Source organism: Capsicum annuum, chromosome 1, assembly GCF_002878395.1.
Source record: "Capsicum annuum cultivar UCD-10X-F1 chromosome 1, UCD10Xv1.1, whole genome shotgun sequence".
NCBI lineage: Eukaryota > Viridiplantae > Streptophyta > Magnoliopsida > Solanales > Solanaceae > Capsicum > Capsicum annuum.
This window is the reverse complement of record NC_061111.1, coordinates 201,660,402-201,673,811: the sequence shown is the minus strand read 5'-3', so window position 1 is coordinate 201,673,811 and position 13,410 is coordinate 201,660,402. Positions and strand designations below refer to the sequence as shown.

Here is a 13,410-nt window from a genome sequence, read left to right as displayed (position 1 = left end):
AATTATATAATCAACCAATTTTAGTACTAAAAAATTATCAGTTATTCAGAACTTCATACCCCTTTTTTCTAACAAAAACAAAAAGGTCCTAATCTTATTGTCTGGTCAGCAGCAAAAGATAAGGTTGACCATATTACTAGTATTAGGGGAACTCGGGAACTAATTATCTTAAAAATAATTATTTTGAATTTAATAATTTTATTTTTTCAAAAATTAAAAATAATATTATAATTATAAAATAAATTATTTCATACATATTATTTTAATTAACTATAAAAAAATTATTTTTATAATTAATTTTAAAATTAATTATTTCTTATCAGTTATCCCTTCTATCAAAGACGACTTCTTAATTTTTTTATTTTTTTTTTTAAATCACCCAATATCTGATATCTATTTTTTTAAGAGTCTGATGATATCCAAATTCGCCCGCTCCATTTGGGGGAGAGCTGCCAACGTTTGACTTAGTTCTGTCTGTGATGAAACAAAAAATGAAATGAAAAAGACAGAACTGTACATCTCTATAGTATATAAATAGTCACATAGTTGTCAAAATTTAACCAAAAAAATATCATTTTCCTCCAACTCCCTCTTGAAGAAGAGAGAGAGAGACAGGGGAGAAAGGGTCCAAAGAAGTGTATTTGGTCCATGAAAGAATTGATTACTATAATCCTAAAGAAGGTGAAGAAACCCCAAGATTTAGAATACTCTATTTACTTTCAAGAAAATCTAAAAGCCAGTTTGAAACTGTATAAATTTTACATGGTGAACCTTAATTTCTTCTCTTCTTCCACCAACTTGGAAACCTAATAGCTTTTTTTTTTTGGTCATTAAAAATAGTCCAAGCTTGTTGAACAAAATCAAAAAGTAAAGCTCTTTGGGTATGATTTTCTAATTTGTCTTGTTATTTGAATTACAAACCAACCAAGAATTCTTTTTTCCCTTTTCTGTCTTTGCACTTGTTGTTTACTAGTCCCCTTGTGCATAATTTGCTTGCCATTTTCCCATCTGGGTAATCAATTTTCCCTTGTTTTGTATCCATTTTTCATGTGTTTTTACTCTTGTGTACTTAGATTTTTGGTTAAAAAAAACAATTCTTGATGTAGTTAAGAGTGTCTTGCTTTTGATGTTGTGGTTTATGCAGGAATATAGTGGATGTTCCTTCACTCTGGGAGTTAAAAATTGAATCTTGAAAGCTCTGTGGAAATTTGTGAAGGGAGGTAAAATGAAGTGTTTCTTTTACTTCAAGGATAGGAATAGAAATAGGGAAAGAAAATCAGCACCAGTGGTACTTCAAGATCAAAGCAAATCAGATATTTCAGGTGGTGGTACAGAAAGGGTGACTAAGTCTTCATGTTCAACTTCTTCTGGCCGTAGCTTCTCTGATGTGTATGAAGGGAAAGCTCAGAACTTGAGGGTCTTTACATTCTCTGAGCTTAAACAAGCAACTAATAATTTTAATAGGTTACTTAAGATTGGAGAAGGAGGTTTTGGATGTGTATACAAAGGTAACATTAAGCCTGCTGATGGAAAGGGTGAATCAACTATTGTTGCCATTAAAAAACTCAATAGAGATGGTTATCAGGTAACTTTTATTTGTGTATTTTGATCTCTGAATTTGTGTTAAGTTTGACTGGCAACCAAAATTTAGTGACCATGCTGCAAATTTTTAAATGCCCACACAAGTGTTTTAGTGGTTTGAGTATGGCCTTTTCTGTTAAATTGTTGCTATGTGTGGAACTGTTTGTAACAGCCTTGACTGGTAATGAAGCATTAATTAATGATATCATCATTCATTGTGGTCTTTAAAGGTCGGTGTGCAGTGTAATTTCTGTTGTCTTTCTTGTTTTTTGTTGCTATGTTAGTGAAGGGGTATGATACTTTGCATTATAACAAATTTGGCTTCTTTGTTTGGCGAAGATGATGTTTAATCTTTCAACTTTACTAAAAAGAGCAAACTATTGATGCCCTTGAAATGCACCTGCTTCCACATCTTCGTAGGGGACTACTCGGGAGAATGTACTTGTTATATGTATATATCTTGCTCGTAGAAGAGAGGCATATATAGCCAACTTTGTTCCATTTACATTTCTGCTTGCTCCCTGCACTTTGTTTTCGATACCATTTCCAAGTCACCTTTAGCTTTCTGTAGCACTCTGATATACTGTGATATGTGGAGGTTCCAATTGATAATTTAATTGCTATTTGGCAAGCAGTTTTGGACAAACTTGATTTAATTGTTGGAGCATCTAGAGTGTAATGAGCACCATGAGAACATTTGCATTTTGTTCCGCTTTTCTTTCCATTGGTTGAAAGTTCTGCCTTTCAGCTATGTTGCACGGACTCTTCAAAAATGTCGCCGGGTGCATGTCGGGTCCTTCAAAAGCACTACAGTTTTGGAGGATCCAGCACACGTGCAGCAACATTATTGGATATCCAAGCAACATGGATTTTCAGCATTACTTTGCAGCAAGTTATGGTTGACGACTTGAGGCTAAACAATTTAAGTTGTTATATTATTTTAAGCTGTGGTATTATGTTGATCCTCAAGTTGTTATGTAGGGTCATAAACAATGGGTTGCAGAAGTGCAATTTCTGGGAGTGGTAGATCACCCAAATCTCGTGAAACTGATTGGATATTGTGCTGTTGATGGGGAAAGAGGTATTCAGAGGCTACTTGTGTATGAATTCATGTCAAATAAAAGTCTAGAAGATCATCTTTTCAACACAGCCTTTCCAGTTCTTTCTTGTCAAAGAAGACTGCAAATAGCACTTGGAGCAGCTCAGGGACTGGCTTATTTGCATGAAGAATTGGAAGTTCAGGTATTTTATTTTAATATCTTTTTGATGTTTTCTTCCAGGCTTTCATTAATATAGTTACAAGAGTATGAGCTTTAGGCCTGATTCTTCAGTGCAACCCAAGTGTGGAGTAACATTTAACTCCGAAGGTGAAGGATCATTGGAATGGCTTCAGCTTTACGGCCTAGAAAATGTTTCTCCATGGAGAGTTCATCTAAATGTTTCAAATAAAAAGGTCATCTGCATTGCATCTTAACTGCTACGAACTTAGAAGTTCTGGTTAACCTCCTCTCATATATTTGCTCTTTTGACCTTTTGTCAGGCAGCGAGAAAACTTGAATATATTGATTCACCACTGAATCGATACATACTGCAAATGTTAATGTATTCTTTCTTTTGTCAACTTACAGGTGATATATCGTGATTTCAAGTCATCAAATGTGCTATTGGATGATGACTTCAAGCCAAAGCTTTCCGACTTCGGGCTTGCCAGAGAGGGCCCAACTGGCATGCACACGCATGTTTCCACAGCGGTATGTTACGTTTATCCCTGCTCAAATATGTATGTTTTATGTTGATGAGAAAGAAAACACAATTTATTGTTATTATTATTATTTTTGAATTTTTTGGTTAAAGATGAAGAATCTCTATGGCGAATGACCATAAATGACATGCTTTTGGTGACCAGGTTGTGGGGACATGGGGGTATGCAGCACCTGATTACATAGAAACAGGCCATCTCACAGCTAAGAGTGATGTATGGAGTTTTGGTGTTGTATTGTATGAGATCCTAACCGGTCGACGGTCCCTAGAAAGGAACAGGCCGAAATCAGAACATAAACTTCTGGATTGGGTCAAACGTTACCCTGCTGACAGCAGGAAATTTGGTATGCTCATGGATCCAAGGCTGGAAAATCAGTATTCGCTCGATGCAGCTCGAAAGATGGCAAAGTTAGCCGACACTTGTTTGTTAAAATCTGCCAAAGATCGACCCAAGATGAGTCAGGTAGTAGAGACTCTGAAGCAGATCATTCAGATTTCTGGTGAAAATACCTCCTCTGTCGACACAAGTTTCCAGAATGTCGACGATGATCCTGTTGTAGAGGAAGAGCCAAAGCAGATGGGAGCTACACAATCAGCGAAAAGACGAATGGCTCACTTGGCTAAACTTAGTGAACATGTTGGTGGAATAAGCAGAAGAAGATTTATGATCATGCAGAAGGCTAAAGTAACATAAAATCAAGAGTATTCTTTTTACCCTGCATGTAAGATATCAAATTGTTGAGAATTCTGGTTTACTGAATGAGAGAATTATATTAATTAGTTTAATGGGTAAATGAGGCATTGCCATTTCACCTCCATTAGTTGCTATGACTAGATGCAACAATCTGTTGCCTTTGAGCTGCTATGCTTTTCTTTTAAAACATATGAGAGTGGTGATATCTACACTGACTAGCTTGGACGAAAAATTGAGGGTTCATACAGTCGATCCCAACTTTGTTTGCGTATAAAGCATAATCATTATCGTTGCTGCTATATCATGCTCAAATTTTCATGAAATTTTCTTACTTCTCCCCTCTTAACCCCCCACCCCCTTCCAAAAACACATACAGAAAAAAAGAGGAGATAGAAAAAGAGGAGAATTAAAAGAGAAGGGAGAATACTTGAGTCAAGGTCGACGAAAAAATAACAGCCAGTTGATTAAATTATTACTATTTAACCACATCTTACGGTATCTTTGACGAATATAAGTGCAATAAACCAAATATCGACCTACCAACTAGACACGCTATGTTGACTACTTACTGAATTCAATGCATTGGACGTATTGAAGAAGCAACTGATTTTTCTTTTTTTATTGTTCCTAAGAAAGTTTGTTACATGTACACTACAAATGATATGGAAGGAAAAATAAACTACATCAACATAAAAATAATCAAGGACTGAGGCGTAATTATTGTTGATCAAATTACACAACTACTACATTGGTGGTGGTGGTGGTGGTGGTTCAGGGGAGAGGGGAAAAGGGTATCGAAAACACACCTATTGTGTGGAGACTCCTGCTGATACTACTCAGGTTATAAACTTTCTAGCTTCCCAAAAGTCCAGAACAGGTCCTATTCCTAGCATAGCCATGATCCTACCTAATGGCACAAACACCGGTGCCATTCCAAGAGTCTGCAGCAAAGGACCATGATGGCATCGATCGCCAGTAGTTTGGACAAAGCCCTCTGTAATCCGGAAATGTGAAGAAGATTCGATTACAGAATTCATCAAGATAGTGCAGCCATAAGGAGAAAAGAAGGGGGGAGGAGGGTTAGCTGGGAGCTTCATCATGAAAGGACAATCATGCCAAGCTCTTCTCTAAAATATCTCAATGCATAAACCAGAGTGCAAGGAAAACTATTGCAAAACTCAAAAGATTTTACATTAACAAATCCTAAGGGCACACTCTACAAGCATCACCTGAAGAGGATGTTATCCATGGTGCAAACAACAATATCAAACAGGACTTGTTCACTTTTAATTTCACTATATTCCATATGTACGCCGTTTGATGTAATATGCACGTCACTGTATATTGTTGTTAAGAAATACCTACTGCTTTCTAACAAAAGCTTCTAGCCTTCTAGTCATGCGACCACCTTTAAGGGAAAAGGAACAGCATTAGGAAAAATACAGTTCATCTTCGTGCATGTTCAATGGGAATAAAAGTAACATTTTTAAGATAAGACTTCTTCCGCCATTTCATCAGGACACATTGTAAATCGTGATTAAAGAGAGAAAGGTGAAAGACAGCACGTAATGCAGTTCATCAAAATGTTGAAAAGCGAAAAGGGTTGCAAGCATAATGCAAGGATCGCATTAAATGCTGTGTCAGAATAAATCCTTGAAATAACATTGTTCAGAGAAGGAAAACACAATGTTTGAGCTTGTTTGCAGAGACAGAGATCTCCATATGGAAGTTGCATACACAGTTATACTAGATGAAGGGATGCTCATAAAGTAAACTTACCAGATCCATCATCGTTGGGAGGTTTGAAAACATCAACAACAAATCCCAGGCTAGTTGGGTCCGCATATGAATCCTCATTATCCATTTTGCTCTATTTGGACCAGGGTCCGCAAAACTTCTGGTAACAATCACAGAAGCTGGAAAACTCTTTTTGCTCGACAGTAGCTGGTAAAACTTTACAACAACAAATTCACGATCCTCGGGAATTTACTGCTGTAGCTATGTTTCCCATAATATAGCTCTTGATATTTTATCATTCACCATGACATTTCTTTTCAGGATCAAATCTTTAGGCACATGCGCAAACTGCAATAGCAATAATTTACTTTCCATAACCTTTGCTATCAACTCAAAGAAAACATCAGGGAAATTCCGGACATAGAGCAGCATCTAAGTCTATTCTCCCGCAGGTGTACAGAGGGCTGATAAAGGAGTCATCACAGAATCTTTTTCAAGCTGTTCTCTGGAGACGATTTGAATCTCCAAACTGAAAGAAAAACAAGTAAATCAGGTTCAACATCTTCGTTTAGGATAAATAGTCAATCAGATTCGACACAACCAAGTAATAATAAGCAAGAAAACCACACTCGTATCAGTCTTTCCCTTTTGTCATTTTTCACATAAAATGTGACAGCAAAACTGAGAATGAACAAACTTAAAAATGTTTATAAGTCTGTGATAAACAAACCTAAAATAGCTTTAGAATCATCACTGAGCTAATAGTGTAAATAATGCACTGAGAAAATCAGTCTGGAAGGCAAGAAGGTTTGTCAATTGAGACATTACTGCCACTGGCTGCTTGGGATTTTGTTGGTAAACTTTCTAACAAAAGGTAGACTTCAGGAAGTAAAGAACGGAAAGTAGACTTCAGGAGAGGCACAGTTTTGAGTGATTATTGAGGTTGAGAAGGCAATACTAGCAAAAGTAGGCAGCAGATATCAGGGAAGCCAGAGCGTCAGATGTTGATTCCTGGAAGAATGTTTTGTATATTAACATGACACACAAAATCAAAGTAGTTGATTCTAACCCCTCAACAAAAGCCATCTCATAATCTGAAACTTTAACCGCAAACAAAAATCCTGGCCAAATAAACAATGAACATGCAGATCTTGCCTTTAAAGTACCCGAGATTATCAAATTTCTATATAAATGTACTATACATAAAAAAATGCTTGGTTGACCAGAGATAAGGCAACTTTCTGTCAACCAGAACGATAGGTGCTTCAAAAAGTTGTAAGACTATGTATGGTGGCTGCAACATACATTTTATTTATTTACAATAGCGTCATTCCATATTTGCTGCTATTACCTATCCGTTTCTAGAGACCCCATAAGCCATCTCACATAACCTATCCAAATTCCACCATTAATTAGTTTTCATGAGTTTATAGAGTTCAGAACAGTTGGATGAGTTCAACGGGAGAAAGCACCTTCGCCAACAACTAAGAAGCTCAAACTCAAGAAACAACAACAACAACAACAACAACAAACCCAGTGTATTCCCACAAAGCTCAAACTCAAGAAAGATTAAGGTAAATCAAACTAAAACAGAAGAACAAATATCTGTTGGAAGTACACATGAAAATAATATAACAGGGGAACTATACAAAGTAGAAGTATATACCACCATTCACAAGTTTTGCAACTTGCCATAGAAACTGCAGCTTCATGATGCAGGTACCAACTTCAGTGTCGGGAAGCATCATTGGTTATAAGAAATCCAAGCTTCTTCAGCATTTGAAAACTTACTGAACCTGCATTGGTTCTTTCAGTAGGTTTTTCTGTAGTCATTTTTTTCAGAAGAATTTCCAGGCTGGTAGTCATTAAGTTTCTTGCCCTTTCGTCAGATTGGCTATACAGTTGCCTTGTTGACTAACTTGAAGGACCCAAAAGGTCCATCCTCAACAAGTTCAAAAGAGCTATCATTATTATCAGTATAAGCCCTACTTCTACGTAAGAAGTCGTAGGTAATGTACATGAGGAAGTCTAGAAAGAGACTCTTTTCTGTTGTTTCTGTACAATAATCTGCTTTTTCTTGTATACAATGAGAAGCTTTATCCAATATTTTATGTGTTATTTCGTCAAACTCAAAACCAATTTCGGTCAACTTCTTCCCCCAAATCAACGTGCGCTGAGGTAGTCCCTGCTTCCATAGGTGAGAAAGTAGTAAATTCGCTGTAACAGTGTTTGGGATGAATGCCATCTTAAGCAACTTTGCCGTCAAAATCATTGCACGGTCCAATATGTCATTGCAAGCAGTATTCATCATAGTGTTGTATGTAACTGTATTTGGCAGCACACCAGCAGATACTAGCTCATCAAGCATCATAGCAGCACGATTTATCCTCCTAGTGCTACAGAGATCATGAAGCCATATATTGTAGGTTGTGATGTCAGGTTCCAATCCACTGGCATACATTCTTTTCATAAAGTTATCTGCATTAACCACATCAAAGGCCTTACAGAATCCATTGATCAAGGTATTATATGTAACAATATCAGGTTGTAAACCACTTCGCTGCATTTCCACAAAACTGTCAACAGCTAACTTCATCCTTCCCTGTTTGCAGAAGCCATTAATGATGGTATTAATTGTAAAGACATCTGGGAGCAGACCCCTTTCCCTCATGTCCTTTTCTAATTTCTGAGCCTCATACATGTTTCCGCTATTACATAAACCAGTAATTAGCGAATTATAAACAAAGTTATTTGGTACAAGCCCTTTCCTTAACATCTGAAAAAAGGCATCATACGCGTCTCCAACAGAGCATGCTTTGACAAGCCCATCTATCAATGCAGAAAAAGCAACAGCATCAAGAGCAATTCCCATCTTTTCCATTTCTTCCCACAGTGTTCTAGCTCCCATTACATCCCCTTTCTTAAAATATCCATCCAGAAGCACAGTGCAAGCAGTTATGTTAATAGGAAAGGACATTGTAATCATCTTAGCCATTAAATCTCTTGCTTCTTGCAGCCTCCCTGTCATTGAGAAGCCTAGGAGCAGAGAAGAACATGTTGAAGCTGAAGGAGTTTGACCAAATTGAACCATAATATTATAGACTTCAAATGCTTTTTCTTCTAACCCTTCTTTGCTGTAAGCAGCAATGATGGAATTAAAAGCTATTACACTAACAGGAATTCCCTTTTCAAGCAGATTATCCAACAACACCACAGCCTCGTTCAGCCTTCCTGCCCAACACAATCCAGCAATAGATGCATCAGAGAATAAATAATCTGGAGAAAGTCCTGCCACTGTTAGATCCCATAATAGTCGGTCGCCGTCCTCTTCCCTACCATACTTATAGTGACCTGCCACCAAAATGTTAAAAGTTATAGCATCTGGAGCTACACCATTCTTTTTCATTTCTTCATATAGCATACTTGCTTGAAAAACTTTCCGTGCTTTAACGTAGCCATCCATCAGAGCGTTATACGTGACAGTGCTAGGAAAGACACCCACATCTTGCATTCCATCAAACAATTTTCTGGCTTCCACCACGTTGCCTTCCTTGCATAGAGCGTTGATAATTGTACTAAAGGTAGAGATACTAGGACTACATCCATCTTCAGCCATCATATGCACCCAATTCGATGCATGTGAAGTCCATCCCCTAATGCAGTATGCATTGATCAAAATATTATATGTAAAAACATCTGGCTCACATCCAAACTTCCGCATTAGATGAAACAAACTTTCTCCTGTCTGAAGTCTACCTTTCCTACAATATCCAAGAATCATTACATTAAAGAGATTGCTAGAGGGACGAGGCCCTTTACACAACATATCCCTAAGTAACTTCCAGACACTACCATAATCACCAATCCTAAGCAACAACTTAAACAGAATAGCAACAGCAGATGAGCTCGGCCTCAATCCATTATCCCTCATCCTACTCCAAATCTCTAATGCACCTGATACCATTTCCGCGGTTAAAAAAGCCCGCATTAATGAATCAAGAACAGAAAAATCACTCTCATACTTATAATGCTCCCTCCACATGAACTCCACAACCTCATCACTCCTACACTTTCCAACCCTCTTAACAATCCAAGAAAGCATATCCTGTGCCAATAACCTCAACTCTCCAGCAGCCAAAATATGTGCACTGATACAACATCCCTTCATTGTATCCTCTCCATAATCTTGAACAGCATACTTAAAAAATGCAAATGCAACTTCCCTATCATCAAATAAATTCATAATTTTAACCAAAAATGATGGGCAAAAATCCCTTGAAAATGCTTCCAAAATACAACCCTTTTCATCTTTTATCATTTTTGATAACCCCAAAACAATTTTACGCCTCTCATTTGAGGTAATGACAGTGCAATTACTACAATTTTTTGCTGGACTTTTAAAAGGAGTAAATTGTTCAAGAAAATCAAACCCTTTTACAGAAACTAATGAATTTGAACTGTAATTTGAGCTACTAGTAGAAAATTTGGAAACTTTAGGGTTTAGGGTTTTGTGGGAGTGTAGAAGCAGCAGTTGCGAAGTGTACGAGGTTGCCGGAAAATGGGGGAAATGACCTACCTTGAAATTAATGCGCATAAGGCGCAAAGTAGCACACATCCGGAAATTCGCCGGAGATGTCGTCGGCGAAGATTTTTCCGGCGAGACAAACGGAGTCTTCGAAGGTTTCTGTGTTCACTGGCTAGTAAATTGTTGAGTGACTATTGTATCCATGACTGAAAATGTCAACATTGGACTTGGTTCAATTTACAGATGGGCCAGCCCAACTAGTTCAAAGAGAATATGTTGGACTTATCGGCCCATAGAAAAAAAGTTCAGAGCCCAATTTCTAGCTTGCTTACCAAATTTCTTGGGTCATTATTTAGATTCTGCATCAGTTGAACATATATATATATATACACACAGAGTTTTTGATATAAAATACTGTATATTTTTTTATATGTTTGACTAGCAAATGTAATTATTTGTTCGACTTACCAAATATGTAAATTAAATTGTGTAAATTATAATTTTTGAAACTGACAAAGTACAAGACTATCTATAAAATTTTGGAGCATGGCCTAACTTTTTGTCATTAACATTTTAATTTGTTCAAAAGAAATATGTAGACCGTTAGAAAGGCATAGTAAAAGAAAGTCTATAAATTACAGAGAAATGAAAAGAGGCTCATCCAAAAAAGAGGACAACAATGCAAAATTTTTCTGCACACTTTATAGTTATATAAGTGGTTATTGTATTTTCTTTTCCTAGTAGTAGTTTAAATGGAGATTTATTTGTTTGGGATGACGTATAATTGTTGTTGCACTTCAAACAAAGTGTGTCTAAGGTCCAACTATCAATGTCCATACATGAGACTGCTAAGATTCATATACTCATACGAAATAGTTTGAATTGTATTCTCTTGACAATCGAGACGCTTCTTCAACAAAATATGTTAACTAAGTCGAATTCTTCATGTGTAGTTTCTCTTCTTAAATTAAGATAAGATATTTAAGAGAATCACGTCGAAAGAACTCGATAAAATAACTCCATATCTTTGCAAGGGGGTGCTAGCTATGCCAACTAGCAATTGGGCTGTCTAGACCATGGCTCATTCATCGCGAAGATGGTGGTGTGTAGTGATCGTTTGTATTCCCTCCGTTTAAAAAAGAGTAATTATTTTTTTTAGTATGTTTCGAAAAGGATAGTGGTTTTCTTTTTTGACAACACTTTAATTTTAACTTTTGATATGACATATTTAAGACAACAAGATTCAAGAGCATTTTAGTACATTTAACATAACTTTAAGGTTTAAATTAAGACCACAAGCATTTTATTTTATTAAACTTCTTGCTAAAATAAAACTAGTCATTCTTTATTAATCGAAGGCAGCGATAAAACTGGTGACAGGTTGTAGGGTGGCAGTAGCTACCACGCAATTGGTAATGGTAATGACTAGAGTAGCAGTACATGAATCTTTTAAGTAAATGTCCCAGTGATTTTAAGAATTTGTGCTGAATTTGATTGATTTAGACTTATTCGGAAATAGTAATTGGTTATGCCCAAAAAAAAAAAAAAAAAGGTGACACATATACTACATAGGTTTACATCTAATAACTCAAGTTCAAACCTTCTGGAAGTGCAAATAATTAATCATGCTTTATACGTCAACATGAAGTGGTGGTTGTATACAGAGGCGGACCTACCTGTTAGCGTGGGGTGCATGTACACCCGTTAAGTTCGAAAAAAGCTCTATATATGCACATATCTATACCTTAGGACACTTATATATAATTATACGTGCACCCTCTTGAAAACCAATGCACTTCAGGCACGTTGGTTCTTGTTGAGTTTCTCACATAAATGACCCAGGTTCAATTTCAGTTGTCACGTTAACTTTTGCTATTTTTTTTGTTTTATTATTTTTAACAACAAAAATGGGCAGTAGGGAGTCGAATCCGCGACATTTTGTCTAGAGAATGTATCCTTTTTCACTTGGCTACTATAGTGATTTGTTGATTTTGAGTTATAGGTTTATTTATTACCATAAATCCATATTTAGTCTATCTATTTGTATTTTTGTCATTGTTTAAGTCTCTATTGACTAGTCAGTTGCTTATATAAAGATAATAGTGCACCACGTTCTTCGAATCTTGGATTCGCCTCTGGTTGTATATAAGTTATAGTAACACTATTTGTAGTTTATACATTTTGTCAACGATTCTTATGGTGTATGCTTGACTTTACTTTTCTTCACTTTGAAAATGTGAAATTTTATCATTCTAAGTAGTTATTTTTAAATTACTCATGAATAAGAACCGGTGAGATACGCTACCTAATTAATTATAGGCATAACACCTGTTAATTAATAAGAATAAGACATAGCACTTATTGAATACGGGACGACAATATAATGTACTTATATGCCCATACTGGTCGGCTAATTTTTTTTTAGTTTAAACCACCCGGTGTCCGGTATCCGCTTTTTTAAGAAATTCGATTATATTCGGATTCGCCCCGCGTCGGGCCCCATTTGGGGGGAGAGCTCCCATTATATGCCCATACTGGTCGGCTAATTTTTTTTTGGTTTAAACCACCCGGTGTCCGATATCCACTTTTTTTAGGAGTCTGACTATATTCGGATTCGCCCCGTGTCGGCCCCATTTGGGGAGAGAGCTCCCAACAGAATGTTTATCCATATCCAGGGGTCGAACCCTTGAGTTATGGATAGGTTGAGGCAGCCTCTTTCCGCTGCGCCACTACTGCTGTTGGTACTGGTCGGCTAATTATTTGTTCATATTCAATAGCTGGCAGTTCGGTTTACATTGGTGTGGTACTGTGACAGGTGATAATTCAAAATCGAGAGACGAAGTCAGAATTTAAATTTTACGAGTATTAAATTTTAGGATAGTACCAGTAATTTGAAAAAACGATAGACATCTAGCGCATTCACTCGTTTTTTCCGAACCTGACAGACACATCTTTTTCTTTTTGGGAGGGTACTCCGAGTAGTGAATTTAATTTTTTTCATAGTACTAAATATGAATCAAAGTTATTGAGTTCGCTTGAACTAATAAGTTGGCTTCTAGCTTCGCTACTTGTATTGAAATATAAATTCTCCTCTAGAATTGGTCAAACTCAG

At 36.6% G+C, this 13,410-nt stretch overlaps 2 protein-coding genes across 4 annotated transcripts; one reads left to right on the top strand and one right to left on the bottom strand.

The window, feature by feature from the left end:
* Window positions 1–436: 436 nt before the first annotated feature.
* Window positions 437–4,128, top strand: LOC107844404 (probable serine/threonine-protein kinase PBL19). Of its 3 annotated transcripts, none has more exons than XM_016688835.2 (5): window positions 437–681; window positions 1,145–1,585; window positions 2,563–2,823; window positions 3,210–3,332; window positions 3,488–4,128. In XM_016688835.2, exons 2-5 carry the CDS (start codon window positions 1,226–1,228, stop codon window positions 4,034–4,036), a joined length of 1,293 nt encoding a protein of 430 aa, XP_016544321.1. In that variant the 5' UTR covers window positions 437–681; window positions 1,145–1,225; the 3' UTR covers window positions 4,037–4,128. The 3 variants fall into 3 exon arrangements, with proteins under 3 accessions (XP_016544321.1, XP_047256264.1, XP_047256265.1); XM_047400308.1 differs by having other exon boundaries at window positions 536–881; XM_047400309.1 differs by having other exon boundaries at window positions 536–1,012.
* A 352-nt stretch (window positions 4,129–4,480) lies between these two features.
* On the bottom strand, window positions 4,481–10,465 carry LOC107844389 (pentatricopeptide repeat-containing protein At5g16640, mitochondrial). Its single transcript, XM_047400307.1, has 4 exons — window positions 10,350–10,465; window positions 7,440–9,996; window positions 5,816–6,302; window positions 4,481–5,030 (listed from the first exon to the last, which is right to left on the bottom strand). Exon 2 carries the CDS (start codon window positions 9,939–9,941, stop codon window positions 7,668–7,670), a length of 2,274 nt encoding a protein of 757 aa, XP_047256263.1. The 5' UTR covers window positions 9,942–9,996; window positions 10,350–10,465; the 3' UTR covers window positions 4,481–5,030; window positions 5,816–6,302; window positions 7,440–7,667.
* Window positions 10,466–13,410: the final 2,945 nt, after the last annotated feature.

Coding starts and splice junctions, on each gene's coding strand:
- LOC107844404 (XM_016688835.2), top strand. CDS start 1,226: ATGAAGTGTTTCTTTTACTTCAAGGATAGGAATAGAAATAGGGAAAGA. Junction 1,586..2,562: donor TCAATAGAGATGGTTATCAG/GTAACTTTTATT, acceptor GTTGTTATGTAG/GGTCATAAACAATGGGTTGC. Junction 3,333..3,487: donor ACACGCATGTTTCCACAGCG/GTATGTTACGTT, acceptor TTTGGTGACCAG/GTTGTGGGGACATGGGGGTA.
- LOC107844389 (XM_047400307.1), bottom strand. CDS start 9,941: ATGAAGGGATGTTGTATCAGTGCACATATTTTGGCTGCTGGAGAGTTG.